Source organism: Camelus bactrianus, chromosome 1, assembly GCF_048773025.1.
Source record: "Camelus bactrianus isolate YW-2024 breed Bactrian camel chromosome 1, ASM4877302v1, whole genome shotgun sequence".
In the NCBI taxonomy this organism is placed as follows: Eukaryota; Metazoa; Chordata; class Mammalia; order Artiodactyla; family Camelidae; genus Camelus; species Camelus bactrianus.
In genome coordinates, this window is record NC_133539.1 from 88,447,698 (window position 1) to 88,465,335 (window position 17,638).

The 17,638-nt window shown below is 39.7% G+C and overlaps 1 protein-coding gene across 2 annotated transcripts in view; it reads right to left on the reverse strand.

Moving 5' to 3' along the window:
* Window positions 1-693: 693 nt before the first annotated feature.
* The window catches only part of OTOL1 (otolin 1), a 39,155-nt gene continuing 22,210 nt past the window's right edge, over window positions 694-17,638 (reverse strand). For both annotated transcript variants that reach the window (XM_074368558.1, XM_045514541.2), the window contains exons 2-5: window positions 9,684-10,034; window positions 5,589-5,678; window positions 2,567-2,638; window positions 694-1,912 (exon numbers count right to left, since the gene is read on the reverse strand). In XM_074368558.1, coding sequence (XP_074224659.1) covers window positions 1,023-1,912; window positions 2,567-2,638; window positions 5,589-5,678; window positions 9,684-10,026 — 1,395 coding nt within the window. In that variant the 5' untranslated portion in view covers window positions 10,027-10,034 and the 3' untranslated portion in view covers window positions 694-1,022. The remainder of the gene's footprint in view (window positions 1,913-2,566; window positions 2,639-5,588; window positions 5,679-9,683; window positions 10,035-17,638) is intronic.

Here is a 17,638-nt window from a genome sequence, read left to right on the forward strand (position 1 = left end):
AAGTATTTATCCAAATTAAATGTCCTTTCATGAAGAAAGGGTAAAAATTTTAGATCAGTGATGATTTAATTTTGCTCTTGAATCTTTCGGGGACATTCAGTTCTTCTTAGCACAATAATTAGATGAATGGCTGGATCTTTGCTAAGATGAAGCACTATCTTTATAAATTTTCTTTTTACCTGTTACCCAACACACAAGTCCATATTGTACAGGTTTTTTTATGTGCCAGTTCTGACACATTGATTAATTTTAAAGATATTTTAGCTAGTCTTATTATTCTTTCTCTGTATTCTCCCTGAATTAAACTAAAATGGGAATAGTTCCATTTTGTTGGAAGGTTACCCTCCCAACAGGGAGGAGTTGGGCTTAACAGATACACACTACTGTATATAAAATAGATAAACAACAAGGACTTACTGTATAGCACAGGGAACTATATTCAATTTCTTGTAATAAGCTGTAATGGAAAAGAATCTGAAGACACGTGCGTATATATATGTGTGTTTTATATATATATATATATATATATGTAACTGAATCACTTTGCTGTACACCTAAAACTAACACTGTAAATTAACTACACTTTAATAAAAAATAGAACTTCTGAGAAATGCCTGCCCATTATATGCCAGCTCTTGGCCTCACAGTCACACAGAAAAGATTTACACACATTTTTATGAGATATAGAAACCATTTAGTAGGAATATATTTATTTATTATGAATCTCATTCATATTTTTGCATACAAATGTTATTATTTAAAGGGCAAGAGAAATGCTATTAAATGCTAAATGAAAAAGACCTATGAAATTAATAGACGTGTTCTCAAATACATATAAACACTTTTAAAGATGATGTCTCAAAATAGGAATTATTGACTCTAGGTGATACAGTTTTCCTTATTTTTTTCTGTTCTATTCTTATTATGAAAAAAAAATAGTGAAAATTATTTTTTTTCAATAGCACTACGCTGTCACCTGGCTTACTCCACTAAACCCAAATTACAGTGCTGAAGACACACGTTTACGGTGATATTCCAGGATTTTCCTCTGGGTACAAAAGGAATCCGGTAAAAATGCTATCATCCTCAGCACTGACATACACCCCATTCCAATCTTTGGAAACTTCCAGCCAGACTTGGTCCCCTGCTCTTAATTTCAGGATGATGAGGAGAGAGGCCTGGTCTATTTCATGACCGTAGAGTGTTTCTCTGGACCTGAACTGCTTCGTATTCCAGGCCACCAGGCTGATTCGAGCCGGGCGACCCCTCACCGTGACGTGATAGGAAAACACATATGCCCCAGGAATACTGCAGTTAAATTTCCCGGTGACGGGACTATAATTCCCTTGCTCGTTATAGAGAACCTTGTCAAACCTGATAGGGGCGTTGGGAGGAGGGAAAGGCTTGGATAAAGTGGCGCTGAAAGCCGACCGTGGGACTCTGGCCACCTCCCCCTTGGAGCCCTTGAGGCCCCGAGAGCCCTTCTTCCCAATCGACCCTCGGGCCCCTTTGCTCCCAAGCTCGCCCTTTGGCCCCGTAAGTCCCACAAGACCCTGCGGACCTAACTCTCCCTTTTCTCCTTTAACCCCGGGATCACCTCGGGCCCCAGGGGGGCCATGCGGGCCGCTTTTGCCCTCCGTTCCAGTATCTCCTTTGCTACCTTTTTCCCCTTTCTTGCCCTCTTCGCCTTTTTCTCCTTTCCCTCCCCTCTCCCCAGAATCTCCACAGTAGCCCTTATCCCCCTTCTCTCCCTTGGCCCCAGGCTCTCCGTTCAAGCCTGGTGCACCCACGGCCCCTCGGTCCCCTTTATCTCCTTTGGTACCATTGGCACATGCGTCCCCCTTCGAGCCTTTTTGTCCTTTCACTCCCTCCAGTCCAATGCCTCCTCTCTCCCCCTTGGGACCAAGTCCACCTGAAATGGAAAATTAAAATAATGGTTAAGGCTCACAGAGAGGCTGAGTGGTACGCTGTTATCAGAGAACTCACAAAATGAAACAAAAGCGCCCGATCGGTCCTGGAAACCTGGTTCTGGCCTCAGCAATGGCGGTGCCGTGAAGACTCTTACACTGAGCCTTTCATATCAAGCTACTGTCTCCCTAAAAGGGAAGAGTTAATGCTACTGAGAAGCCATAGCTTATATTTCCATCTCATATATCTAGTGCTTTTGCTTGTTAGACTTTTAAGATGATAAGAGTAAGAGAACTAGAGTTGCCGGCTGTGGTCTACCACACGGCGCATTTTGGCCCAACCCACCTTCTCCTAAATCTCCACACTGTCCACTTAAACCTAAAATCTTACAGGCACAGAAACTGCAACCCAGAAAGATTTGGGCATCTTTTCCCCAAGGACAGCTAAAGTGAGACGCAGAGCTCAGATATTTTTCCACCTCCAAACTCCTATACCAGTGCTAGTGACACTCCATCTGATCAGTAACCTGAATGATTAGGAAATTATTAGTAATTTATATCTCCATCTTACCTCCCTGAAAACCTTAACTACAAAGGAAGAAAATTAATGGCTATCCTGCACACGAGACTGTACATAATAGATATGTTTTATACCCTACCTGGTTCTCCAGGTTTTCCTGGGTATCCTGGAACTCCACTTGCTCCTTGGTCCCCACGTTCTCCTTTTAGTCCTAAAATGATACCAAGATGAACTTTTCCCCAGTTGTATTAGCCACGACATAACTAACACCCATTTCACAACCGTGTTACATTCCAGTGCTTCCTTTACCAAAATAGGTAAAGGTAAAACAATACTGAAAAAGAATTTCTTGAGCATCATTAGGAATGTTTTATTTTATTTATTTATAGCCTAACCATGTAAAGGCTATTTGGGGTTAGTGCAGAGAATTCAGTGTTTCCCTTAGCATTCTTGCAGCTTTTCAGATCTCTCACAAAACTCTTGACATTCTGCCTTGTGTTATATATGTATGTGTTTATGGTTCTTCTATTATGAATTCTGAATGACAGTTAAAAAGTCGTCTTTTTCTTAATATTCCCAACAATGCTTGAGAAATAGTGCCAAACACCATAAAAATTGACACACAGAGCAGTGTTTTGCAGTTAGCTAAAATTATTCATTTTTGTTTGTTTTGGGGATGGAGGTAATTCGATTTATTTGTTTATTTTTTAATGGAGGTGCTGGGGATTGAACCAGGACCTCGTGCATGCTAAACACACACTCTACCACTGAGCTATACCCTCCTCCTCAAACTATTCATAATACAAACCCACTGAGGAAAAGAAAAATACTGTCCTTGACACACATAGAGCATCCAGGAAATGCTCATTTTCATTTTGTTCGGAAATTTTTTCACATACTCTTTGGACAAATTATAAAACTGTGGAAATTCATCTTTGAAAACAATAAAAAGATACGGGCTTTTAGATATTTGCCATATTGCCACCAAATGGACTTCGATACTGGGCCTGCCTAAAGGCCCATCCTGTTACAGTGCAGCCACTTTAGATTTATTTTAATTGTAAGTAAGAATAGCAAAAATAACAGAAATAGCAATAGCTACCTCTTATTGAACATTTACTTTGCACCATTAATGTTCTGAGCTCTTAACATGATTTTTAATTTAATCAACATTTTTAATTTAATACTAATTTTTATTTGATCTTAAAACAGCCTCTCATATAACAGGGAGGCTCACCTAACAGAGCACTTCTCATCAATTGGAACATTTTTCATTTACATAGTTGGTAGCATCTCCCATCAAGAAAAGTAGAGCAGATATTCTTGTCACCACTTTTACCACAGAAGAAACTGAGGTATGAAGAAGTTTAGAAATTTGTCCAGAGTCAGTCATGACTGCATATAATACTGGTTGGCATTGATTTGTCACCCATATGATTTATAATATAACTAACTTTTTTTTTGTTTCATTTTTGCCAGGGAAAGGAAATCCTAAGTCAAATTAAAAGTCATGAGAAGAGTCAGCCAAATCTCATAAGACCAGCTGAAGAAATCCCACTGTAAGCCACTCAGCAGAGTTTTCTAAGTAGCTAGCTCCACCATTATCATTCCACATAAAATTTTAAATTTGGAAATTAACCCACAGGCCATCAGGAAAACGTCTGTATGCCTTTGAAGAGAACCCAGTATGAATGGAAGTGAAGGATCAATTCTATTCCCGGTCCTTGTCAATATCCATATACCAACTTTCACTGGTCATTTAAAGAATTTTACTGCTTAGAGTGAATTTACTCAGGTAATGATTAGCCAGAGTGCAGTCATTTGACTCTTTTTTTTTTTTTTAACTTTCAGTCTTTTTTTTTTAACCAAGAGTCCAAGCTAAGTCTGGAAGTAAAAGGAAAGTAGAATTGCCACTTTATAGAGACTGGCTAAATGAATTTCTCTTTTTGATCCTCCATCAAAGCATATTCTTAAGAACCTTATCTTATAATACTTCTCTGTTTTTTTTTTCTTCTTCTACTTCCAGAAGTCTAACTTCCAAAATGTATAAATCACTGAGGAGGTTCATCACTCATCTTTATTTCACAGGGCTTTCTGCTAACATAATTCAGCCACAAAAGGATTAAATGTTTCCGAGAATGAAAATCGCCTAACTGACAAGTGTGAAGTAGCTCTCTCTCACCCTAGCATCTTTTTTGAGTAATTACTTCACTGACTGTTCTATCAGAAATGAGTTAGGCAGTCCCTGAGCCATGCGGAGGGTGATGTATCGATGATACTAGATCTTTTGACATGTGACACTGAGGCTAAAACATTTAACTTGATGAATAGATGGTATTTCTGCAGGCTGGTGGTATTCACTGAGGAATTTCAAATGTCCCAGTGAATCTGTACCTTGAAGCATTTACAGGACCAGGGATTTCCTAGAGCAGAACACACTCTTTGCTGATACATCTATGGAATTATATAGACTTTCTGAGCTGGAAAAGATCTATGAAAGTACACAAACCTACAAATCTTTGATAGTAAACAGAGTATAAATAAATGGCTCATCTATTCCCCTCAATTTCCAGATGAGGTAAAGTGACTGGTCCAAGGTCACTGGAATAAGCTTAATTTCTTCCATTGTAATTCAGTTCTCTTCCCATCATTGACACTGCCCCTGATTTGAGAGTGGCCAGAGGATATGTCATATTCTCATTAGCAGGTAAGCTATCTGCTCAAATGGAATAATCTAGAGGATTGCCTGTTAGTTTTACCTGGTGTGATATTAATCTGCATCATAAGGAAGAACTCAAACAAGAGAATGTAGGAAAGGACCTTTCCTCAGAGTCTATGCCCTGTGGCTCCCAGTTACTGGGTCAGTCAGGTGGCCTATGAGAAATAGAAAAGATGTGTGAAAGCCTCTGCTGTGTATATGTGTATGTGGGGGGTGGTGGTGATATATTACCAGGCAAATTTTAAATTTCTCAATTGGCTATTTATAAAGTTAACATTTTTATATCAACTATAGCCCACAATATGCTTTACCAAGTTTTTATATTTAAAAATAAAATTGATCCACCTGCAAGAATCTGGTATTTCCTTAGCAAGGTGCTCTTCTTAAAAATAATGCAGAACATCTCTTTGAGTTTTGACATGAAATGAATAAAATTACCTACCTTTCTCTCCTTTCTGACCTTTTGGACCCTGGGGTCCAATAACTCCTGGTGGCCCTGGGACCCCCATATCACCTGCCTTTCCCTTAAGACCTGGAAATGAGATTCAAAAAACATCAGGGTAGAAACATTTTCTTTTGAAATTCATTAGTTCCCCCACACACACACCAAAAAAAGAAAAAAAGAAAGCAGTCATTTTATTGAGACCAATGACTGTCAGTATCTTAATGATACAATCTGAGTGAGAATAAATCATAACAGAGTGCTCAGGACAGCATTTCTGTCTGATTTGCAATTTTGAACTACCTGAATAGATAAATTGAGCTCATTAGTACTTGTCACTGAATTCATGGCAATGATCAAATGATTCAGAGAAGCAGTGCCATGTCCAACAGTAAGAACAAAATGATTACCTGACTCTTAACCTCATGTGGACCACACTTTCAAATTGGAAGTAAAACCACAATCCCTAGCACTGTTAGTTTTCCACACCTTCACTAACGTACTCATTCAGGAACTACTGCTGAGGCCTCCTGTACACCAAACCATCCTGCTCGGAATCAGAAATCACCCATCAGCATTCCAGCAGGCCCCTCCCTCAGGGAGCTGAGAATCCATGAATGATAAACACCGAACAAATAACCACACAAGTAAATATAACTGGCCACACTGTCATTAGTGATGTAAAGCAAAAGAGGGAGTTCCTATTGATTGTTCCGATATATTGTAGTTTAAAAAAAACTATAATGGAAAAGAAGGATATATATATATATATATATATATATAACTAAATCATTTAGCTATACACGTGAAATTAACACAAATTGTAAATCAACTGTATTTCAATTAGGAATTCAAAAATTGCACCTCTTGGGGAGTGATGGAAATGTTAGCTGTCTTGATTGTGGTAGTGGTTTCATTCATGTATACTTCTATCAAAATTCATCAAAGTGCACATCTGAAATATGTGTAATTTACTGTACAGAAACCATACCACAACAAAGGTGTTAAAAAAACTATACTTCAATTTAAAAAAAGGAAAAATCTAAAATATCAACTTTGAAAAAATAAATAATTTATGGGATCAGAGGAAACATCCCAGAAAAAATGGTGTTAAGCTAAGACCCAATGAGCAAATTAGAATTTTCTAAGTCCAAAAAATACATAGATGACTATTTGGGGGAAAATAAGAGTAGAAAAGACCATGGTGTTTTTAAGAAACTGAAAGAAGAGCACTGTGGATGGAGCTAGCAATCAGGGTAAAGGAGACTGAGGGGCAGATGAGGGGCAAATGGTGCAGGGCTCAGACCTCACTAGGGGTCCTTGCTCACCCCAGTGGACCACGTCCTTTCCACTTGGCTGGGCCAGACAGAAACCCAAGCCTAGGATAATTATCCTTCCTGCAACCCCAGCCCTGTTCAAACATAGGAATTGATTCACAACCTCTGATGAGAATAATGTATGGCCAGGTTCTTTGAAAGTTACCCATATAGATAGGTGCACTCAATTAAATTGTAGTATTTCGTCTTCATTACTATAATTAAGGCTAATGGAATGGAGAAAATCATATTCAATCTGTTGAATTTCCTCTTTGAAAGAACACTGTGCTTGTTTGGATGAAAAACTTTCATAAATGACTTGCAGTGGGGATGAAGGCTGAAGGCAAGCTTAAGTAGCCAAAACCTCTGTCTAGAAAAGGAAGGAGAACAGAGATGAAAAGAAGGGAGAATGAAGGGATGGAGGGGAGGCAGAAGCAAGCAAAATGGTCAGTTTCAGTTCACTGCGCATGTCCCACCTTCCTCGTGATCCCCAAATGCCTGATGTTGTTACAAGGGAAATCATAAAGGGCAATGCCCAGCTTGGCACACAGAGCACACAGCAACCGCCTGCGAGGACACCAGGGGCAGGGAGGCTGCCCCTTACATGTAGGCAAGATGTACATCTTGGTTAGTTCAGTGTAAATACTGGCAGGCTGGACTTCATGGAAGAGCAGCGGCTTAAAGGTGCACAAGTGGAGTTTGACTCCAGGTTCTACCCTCTCAGGTGGTACAACCTCTAGAATTACCTAAAACTCTCCGAAACACAATTAAATCATCCAGTGACATGTAGTAACATTTTTGACATTGTCTATTAAAATTAGAAACAACAAAAGTGCTTAACAGTTCTTGGCACATAGTAGGTAGCTATTATTATAACTGAACTAATGAGAGAAGCTGGAGATAAAATTTCAAAAGGAATTTCACCTTTGTGAGCTATTAGAAATGTCTGCAGACTTCAAAACACTTTTATTTAGAAACGATAAAATTAGGCTTGTGGCTTTTCAAGTCTAGATTTATTCTCTACATTACAATACAAATGTGATGTATGCAATGTGTGTGTGTGTTCATAGGGCCAAAAACTAAAAAATAACAAAGAAAAATTTAAATAGTTTGGTTTGAGCAGGTTCATTTGCATTTTCAAGTTTGTTTAGTGTTGCTCTTATGTTAGCTTTTTAATTTAAAACAGTGCTTTTGAAACACTGGTAAAGCCACACCAAATATCTATGAACCACAGAACCAGGATCCTATCAGCTTCAGAGTATCTCACAAGGTAGGAAAAGACTCCTCCTACAGCCAACAGGAAAAACAAACACAGTTTATTAAGCATTTATCCTCTTCCAGGCACCACACTGAGACCACATACGTGTGATCTCATTCAGCTCTCTTGACAATTCCATGAAGCTGGTTTTATTCTTCTCTCGTTTTACTATTTGGGAAACTTAGACTTAGAGAGGGAATGAAGCTTCCTCAAGGTAGGACCATGATAGACTTGATATTTTGAAGTCTCCAACACTCTGCTCCACAGCAGAACCAGTCAGACTAAGACATAGGAGCGCCCCAGGCAGGCTAACAACTTGGCACATCTTCAAAAATATTAGATTAGAGGCTGAGCTCTGAGAACAGCCCAGCTAGCTCCACCAGCGTGTAAAACAAACGCCCTGATGTCCCAGACCCACAGCCTTGGAAGACAATTTAGCAACCAGTTGTTTACTTGACCGCCTCCCGGTACCCCCAAGCAGCCTGCCAGCCAGACATGATACTAAGAGAAATCCTGGTGCATATAATTGTCTCAGTCTCATTAGATTTCCAAAAATGTTTTGGCAACCATGAAATCTTGGTACTCTTTTACCCTTCAGTTTCACCTCTGCATAAACAGTGATCACATTTCCCAAAAGGTTCCTGCCATGAGATGAAATGAATGAAAAACCTTAATAAGGATGCAGAACTCCTGATTTTATAACTTTAAATTCTTCCAGCAAGACAAATATTTGCGTGTAATTTTTTTTTTCAGGGAAGCGTGGATTTGAAATTCACATTCTGATCTCACTTTTACCTTGAATTCTCTGCTGCAGGATATGTGAAAACTGGAATGTATTACAATAAAAGTGAGAGTGTATTCATTAAAGACATCTGAAATGTTGAAATATTTAACCATGATGTTCAATGGAGAAAATTGCTAGGCAAGGATACAGTGTTACCTCAGAATTTCAATGAGAAGCAAACTGAATCCTGCCTTGATTCTCCACCTCACAGACTTCCCATTTCTTATCCTAACTACAAATTGCACTCCCAAAAATCTATCAGTCAGCACCCACCCTTAACAGATCACAGAATTTTCATTTACCCTTTCTACATTAGCCGTTAATTAAAAGACTGTGGAACTGGAAGACCTGCCAACCAGTGTTGGGCCTGGTCTCTGCTCTAATCAGCACCGTCCTGTAGAACTTTCTGCAATGATATCAATGCTCTGTGTCTGCGCTGCCCCATACGGTAGCCACTGGCCATGCGCGGCTACTGGGCACTTGAACTGTGGCTAATGTGACTGAAGAATTGAATTTTTTAATCTCCTTTAATCTTAATATTTATTAATAGTCACACACATAGCTATGGCTACCACACTGGGCAACAGAGCCCATGTGAGTGTGTCACAATGTTATACACAGCTTGTCCTATTCCGACGACAATGTAGAACCCCTGGGGCAATTCCATCACCAGTTCACCACTTCTCAACTCTAAGGATGTACCAGTGAGAAACAGGGTTTTGTGCATTTTCAAATACCTGGCTTTCCGGTCTCTCCATGTTCTCCTTTCTGCCCTGGTACGGATGAACAACAATCACAGCAATTCAGGAAGAAATCAGCCGTCTCAAGAGTGAGGTTTTCAAGGGGGAAGAGCGTGGCAGCACCAAAGGGCTCCGGGCTTGGTTCTGCCATTTCAGCCACTTCTGTGAAGGGCAGTTCTTCTTCCGGAGGCTTCCCACCGGACGGCTTTGGGCCCTTTGGCATCTCTTTTCCCTCGGATTTCTTCGTAAATCTGGTATACGGGGTGGTCTTTGCTATTGTGTCCATACCAGCAATAGCCAAAATAATTAAAATGACGCAAAGCCAAGAAAACACCCACATGTTTGAGGCTGGAAGAAAGATACAATGGGAATATGTGCACATATTACATGAGAACCAGATGAAAAGACTAAGTGATGCAGATATATACTCAGATGAAAGAAATACATATATCTGTATACATATTCATATGAGTATATATCCTTATATATGATTCATAGATTCATACATAAATGAACCATAAGAATGAACAGTATGCATAATATAAAATGATTTTATGTAGTTTATATGTAAATGTATGCTTGAATCACAATAGAATATTTTATTTACTCAAAGTATTTATCGTAAGGAACTTTCTGCTTCAGTTCTCCTTTGTGGTTGCTTTCCTAGTGCTACATGGACTAAAATATTGTTCTCAGTCATTCGTATTATCTTGCCAAATAGCAAACATGATCTATAATAAATGCAACATGACTTAATAGCTCATATACCCAGTGGAAAGAAATATGTATAAAATCTCAACTGACCTCACTCAGATTTATAGGAATCAAATACATTTGTATTAGAGGGAGATGAAAAATATTGAGCTGAATAGTTTATTTCAGCAAACTCAATTATTTCAAGAAAATAAACTGGTAAATAGTCCTTAAATCTACTCAGGATTATGGTCTTGTTGTGAGGGCAATCTTTTAGAATCTGTCGTAATAAATGGAGGGAGAGAGAGAGAATAAGAAATCATAAATTTAAATATATGCTAGGTCTTTATGGCCTTCACATGTCATTTAACTCTCCAATTCTTTGCTTTACAATTTGAGTTTTCTGAAAACTCACATTTATCTTTGTATTATTTTAATGGGGCAAATAGTGGTTATTCCGATTAAGGCTTTTATCAATGTTCAAAGTGATGGGATATAAGGTTCTCGAAGAAGTAAAAGTTTGATACTTCATAGTATTCCATTCCCCAGCAACTCCCAGCAATCCAGTGGCTGCTAACAGATAATATCTGCTAACAGATGCATGATTTCTGATTGGAAAAGGAAGGAATGATTAGGATAAATAGTGACAGAGTAAAGAGAATGGAAATAAGGAAAGTAATAACACTTACTATTTATAGGGCCCCTTTTATGAGTAGCTGTGTTACATTCATCAATCCGATCTGTTCTCTAAACAGCTCTGCCAGGTAGATGACTCACAATCCCTCACCTTCACAGATGAAACAGGCACCAAGTGGTTACGTGCCTTGCTCAAGATCACACAACCAGTAAGTTATTAATTCAGAACTTAAATCCAGGTCTGTTTAATTTTAAATCCTTAATCCTTTCCCACAAATCATGTGGCATTCATAGGGATGAGATTAAAGAACAATAAATCCAAGGGTAGGATCAGTGGAAGAGCTATGAAGGAGACAGACATAAATCAAAGCAGACAAGAAGGGACAAAGGATGCTATATTTCCAAAATCATATAAAGATCCAAAAACACTAACTTTGCTTCAAGTTGCCTTTGCTACCGTATTCATCCATTCAGTCAATATTTACTGAATATCGACAATGTCACAAGCACTAAGAAATTATATGTGGTGACATCTAATAATATATACTAACCCATGGCCTCTGTCCTCAGGGAGCTGACAATCTAGTAGGAAAGATGAGAAACAACAAAAGCTAAGAGGAAAGTGTGAAGGGCAGGTGATTACGTTGCATCCCCCTAAATACAGATCTCGCACCTCAACTCCCTCTACCCCTGCAAGACTGACCACACAAACAGGGTTACTGTGTATCAGTCAGATGACAGAAATACTCTGTTTAAATATAAAATAATATAGCTTTCATTTGTTCATACAACTGCATTCAATGAAACATTCATTTGTTCCACACATATTTATTTGAGTGTCTAAGAAGTGCCAGGTCTGATGCTGGGTCATAGAATATAAAGACAAGTAAAACCCAGCCCCCTCTCTAAGGATCTTGTTGCAGTAAACATCCAAATATGGCAAATATCCAAAGTGCAAAGTAGTCAAAGTGCAACATCGGTAACTTAAGTTTCTCACCACTCTGCTATGAGAATAATTCAAGGTTGCAGAATGGTGAGTATTAATTCTCTAAGACATTGCTTTGTTCTCTTAAACAAATGAAGTCACATGGGAAAATAATCCTTTTTTCCTTGCTAAAACAAATCTGTGTTATTCTTGTATGCATACAAAGTATTTCTGACCCTGGAAACATGTTATGATAGCCCCTTGGTAAACCATTCCTGAGGTGGCAAATAAGAGAGAGCTGTTGGGAGGAACATGATAGGGGAAGGATATAGGTCAGCGGTGGAGCACGTGCTTAGCATGCACGAGGTCCTGGGTTCAATCCCCAGTACCTCCACTAAATAAATAAATAAATAAACCTAATTACCTCCCTCAAATAAATAAATAAATAAATAAATAAATAAATAAATAAATAAATAAATAAAATTAAAGAACATGACAGCCAGAGGGAGGGTATAGCTTAGTGGTAGACTAGCATGCAGGTACTAATCGTTATTGCAATTACATCACAATATCACACATGAACCATGCCGAACCATGCAAGGTTAGATTTACTATAACCACATAATGTATTATAAAACTGAGGCACAGAGAGGTTAAGTAGCCTGCCCGAGATCACAGGGTTAGTTAAGCAGTGGAGCGGGGATTAAAACCTAAATCCATTTGACTCCAGAGTCAGCCCATGCACCTCGCACTGTGACGTGCTGCCTGGGGATTAACCAGTAATCAGAGATGCTGCAGAACAAACTGAGTTGGACCCTTCAAGGAGCTTGACATTAGGCCCTTCAGTGGAAGAACGTGGTTTCCCACAGACAGGAAATGGGAGCTTAATAGGAGACAGGAGGAAAAGGAGAGATGAGAAGTCTGGCTCTGACAGTGGAACATATTAGTGTGGGGCAAACAAAGTTTCAGAGGGGAACATAGCCCATCTGACAAGAGGCTAAAGGACGACAGAAAGGAATGAGCAGAGTTAACCAATATAGGAAGGTGCTCAGTGTCCCTCTTTGAGGATGTGAGTTGTCCTCATGAATGTTTTCCTTGCATCGTGACTTCCTGCTTCCTGATGTTAAAGGATAAGGTAGTCAGTACTTTAAGACTATGAGGAGGCTCCCCAAGAATTTGTAGTTAAGGAAAACATGATGCCCTTTGAAAAACAATGGAGCAAGAGTTGATGGCAACCTGACCAACGGGGCAGAGACAGTATTTCTTTTTAATGGGAATTTCTTCAAGTTTGTGTAAAAACATAAAACCTAGTCAAACAAAACCTCCACAATGAGTCAAGAAAGTCAAGGCTTCTGACCAAATTTTAAGTCACTAAAACAATCAAACATAAGTCAAATGCTAAGTCTGAAGTTTAACAGGCATAAATCTTAACAGAGGGGTTAAAAGTAAAGATCTAAAAGGAGGCTGAGGTCGCCAATCAAACTAAATGCAGTTAAAGCCCTTTTTCTCATCTTGAAGGTTGCCTGGACTTGTAAATATTTCAAGAGCAGAAAGTTAGGTCTCTTTTGCTTCATTCCTAGTACCTAACATAACATCCCCAATGTGCCTAGCGTAATATGTATCGCATAAATGTTTGCTAATTTGAAATGAAGTAAATGTAGTAAACTGCATTATTATCTCTAATTTTCCACCCTTCCCTGAACGCACACTCTTTGATATATGGGTTTTGCACCGTTTCCCACAAGAGAAATGAGGTCTATGCTCTCCCTTGACTTTGAGTTCAGCCATGTGACTTTGGCCAGTAGAACGAGGTGGAAGAGACAGGGTGCCATTTCCAAGCCTAGGTCTCAAGAGCCCTTGTATGTTTCCACCTCCTCTTTTATACTTTGGACATTTCCATCAGAAAGACATGCATGGCCGATCTTGCTGGTCACAGAAGGAGGGTGTGAGACATATGTGGCAGAGCTGCCCCAAGAAAGATGCCCAACCCTATCACAATCTTGATGAAAGTCCCCAACTGATCCACAGAGACATAAGCGAGCCCAGGTGAGACCAGTTGGGGCCAAAAATCTAGATCAGACAACCCTCACCCATCCCACAGACATGTTCCAATTAGCTATTGCTGTGTAACAAAACACCTCAAACTTAGTGACTTAAAATAACCATTTACCATAGCTCATAATTTCATGGGTCAGGAATTTAAGCCTAGATTATTTAGGTGACTCTTCTGCTTCCTGAGGCATAAGCTAAGGTCACACAGAAGTTTTCAGCTGGTGCATGAGCTGGTCTGGAGAGGCTTCACTACAAATCCAGTGGCTCAGTAAAGGTAGAAAAATGCTGAGCTCATCAAGGACAATAGTTTCCCTAACATGCTAGTCTCAAAAGAATCAAATTTCTTCAGTCATCAGTTTTCTTCAATCACAGTTCCCAAACAGAGTGCTCCAAGAACATGGAAGCTGTCAATCTATTTAGGCTGTGCCTGAGAACTGACACCACAACACTTTTACTGACTTCTACCAGTTACAGGAGTCACAGAGGCTAGCCAGACTCCAAGGGAAAGGGCATAGACCCCATCTCTCAACGGAAGAAGAGTCAAATAATCTTTGGCCATCTTAAATCCACCACAGACACTCAAACTATAATTTGTAAGTCATGGAGTGAGTTTGGGAAAGATTAGGCAGCAAAAGCTAACTATTACCAACAGTTCCAGCCTTTAGCCTAACACTGTATTTGCTACCATCGAGACAATAATGACTGAGCAGCTTCCAGGCAGCACCATCTTACCTCTACCCAGCAGCAGGCATCCTATGTGCTCCTCCCCCTCATCAATTAGCCCCCATAGTCCTGGGAGTTGCACCCATTGAAAGTTCTTAAGCAGGAGCTGGGCCACCCCTTGTTGAAGTGCTCTTAGAAGGGATCTTGAAGATTCTTCAAACTTGAGTGCCCCTTCTAACCTTGAGAGTCTACGACATGGTTTTATAACAGCAGACATTTTTTCAACGTATGAAAATTAGTTCATACCATAAAATTTCATTCTAAATACAGGAGACATTACATTTCTTTTAATGATATACTCTTCTCTCTCATTAAGACAGTGCCTATGCTTAGGAGGACATTCTTTGAAGATTGGTTAGTTCTTTTCTCAAAATAAGTTAGGTATTTATACCAACTAAACAATGTATATTTGTAAGATGACTGGTATGTTTTATGCTGAGGTTAGGACTATGGATTGTAAAGAAATGTAGTAACTGACTAGCAAGTAATTTAGTATAAGTACTAAAAGCCATTGGCTTTGTAGACAGTGAGTCTTGAATACAAGATTCAGATCTTCTATTTACTAGTTGTTTGATTGGGAGCAAGTTACTGTACCTCTCAGAGTCTTGGTTCCTTTTTTCTAAGATGGAGATAATAATAGTAGATACATCTTATACGGCTATGAAACTTAACGAGATAATGCATGAAAAAATCAGTATTTCAGACTGTAATAAGTGCTATGGAAGAAACAAATAGGGGTATTTGATAGAGTGACAAGGAAAGATTGTTTCAAACAGGTGTCTAGAGAAAGCCTATCTGAGGAAGTAGCACTTAATGTGACAGGAAACAGCACTGACGAATCAGAGGAGCCAGTCTCAGGAAGAGCAAGGAGAAGAGATTTCCAGGAAGCGGGTGTGCCTTTGATACAAGGGAGAGAAGGAAGGTCAGGAGGCCCTGACTATATGGAGTGAGAGACTGGCACAGTCACCCGGGACGCACTTTGTAGGGAGCTGTGGACCATCATAAGGATTGGGGGCTTCTTCAATAAGCTATAAGAAGTCTTCAAAAGCTAAAGCAGGGGAGAGACCCTGGCTGTTGTGTGGAGGATAGTTACAGGTGGGACAAAACAGCAGGCAGTAAAAGCAAATGAGAGCTGCTGTCATCCAGGCAATAAGAGATGAGGGTGGCTTACAACAATGTGTTGACATTAATTCACAGCTAAAAGATCAACCCATTCTGGAAAACATCCGTTACTTTAATTTCTCTCTGAGAAGTGCATCTTCAACCTAGTTAAATTAGAATTTATATTTTGACACGAGGAGGTTTCTTAGAATTGTGGTTTTAACACATTACTTTGAGAAAATGAGGATAAGAAGAAAGCAAAGTATGAATCTCTGGGTGGAAAATTCCTGAAGAATATGATTAATAACTATTTTCCTTCAGAAATACAGGGTGAGATTTAGTTATTAGTCAATGTTTTAGTCTAAAACATACAACAAGGTTTTCGTTTAAAATATATATACTTTAGTTCAGACTACACAAAATTTTCAGAGACAGTTTTGCACTAAGCAGCACATAGACACAGAAATGCTTGCATGGAAATAGTGCTTGTTAAATTTTGTCTCCCTGGGACCAAAGTAATTCATCTCTGGCTTCTCTGAGTGGATTTTACAAGTAAAGTGAGATCTCAGCCCCAACTTCAGATATAATAGCTTGAGTCAGATGAACTGAACTGGCCTGAGGGGCTTCCCTGTGTTGAGGAACAGGAGGAAAAGACGCAGTGTTCTAAGGCACTAGAGCCCCAGGCAAGAAGGATGACTTCGGGGCTTGTTCCCAGGATGTCAGCAGCCCTCTGGGATCTTCCCATTTAAACAAGTAAAAGGAAGTAGAGATGAAAGTTAGAAGCAGCAGCCAAGAGGGACCATTAACGTCATACTCATTTCAGGCACGTCCACCCCAAGGAAGAAGGTCCCACAACAGAGCATAATATATAAGGATGTCAGGAAAAAGAAAACAGGCAGAGAGAGTTGCTGCCACCACTTCCTTCTTCCTCGAGAGCTGCATTCATCAAACAATCCTCTTTTCCTTTTTAAGGTACCTGGTGTTGAGCTCTCAGTGCTATGCACCCACGAGGGTGAATTAGGGAGAATTTCCAAGAAGCTGTCTTCTCTTGCCCTGATGCTTCCAGCTGACCTTCTCCTGCTCAGTGTTAGAGTTTGTTTGCACATATAACCCCATGAAAAGGAAGGAGGAGAAACTCTGTAACTACAGAGTCCGATTTCCCACCTTATTTTTTACGGGCAATTCCAGGGTGGCTGTAATCAGTTCTGATAAGTCTTGCTCATTCCTTCCTTTGATAGAGGCAGCAAAACCATCATCATTTCCATTAGCCAGTGGGAGGCTCTTTCTCCCAGAGTGTTGAAATAAGTGAATCCTTTACAATTTTATGAAGCACCTTGAGTATAACATTGCATTCTATCAAGTTAAATGCTTCTTGTACTTAACAAGTGTGCAGTAAATTAAAAACATATTCTCAGCATTTTTCAGTTAGAGAAGAGGGATTAGCTTGGGTTCAAAGTCTCAGACCATTAAAAACAAAAAGAAGTCCATCGGCAAACATGGACCTTTTTCTCCCTCTCTGCAGGCCACCACTGTCCCAGTCACTCCTCTTCTCCTCCCACTCTGTCTTCAATCCAGGGAGTATGACAGGAAGCAGAATGTTCCAAGTGGCAGGCGAGGCCCATGGCACAGCTTTGGGTGCAGAAAAAGAACTGTACTCAGGAGGGCAGGGAGGCAACACGCTAAGGCAGGCAAAGTCATCATGCAGGTAACTGGGTGATGGAAAAGCAAACTCACCCGCACGGACAAGTAGACCGGGAAAAACGTACATTAAATTTAGGCACGAAAATAAACCCTGGCTCTACATCTCCCAAGCCTCAAAGAA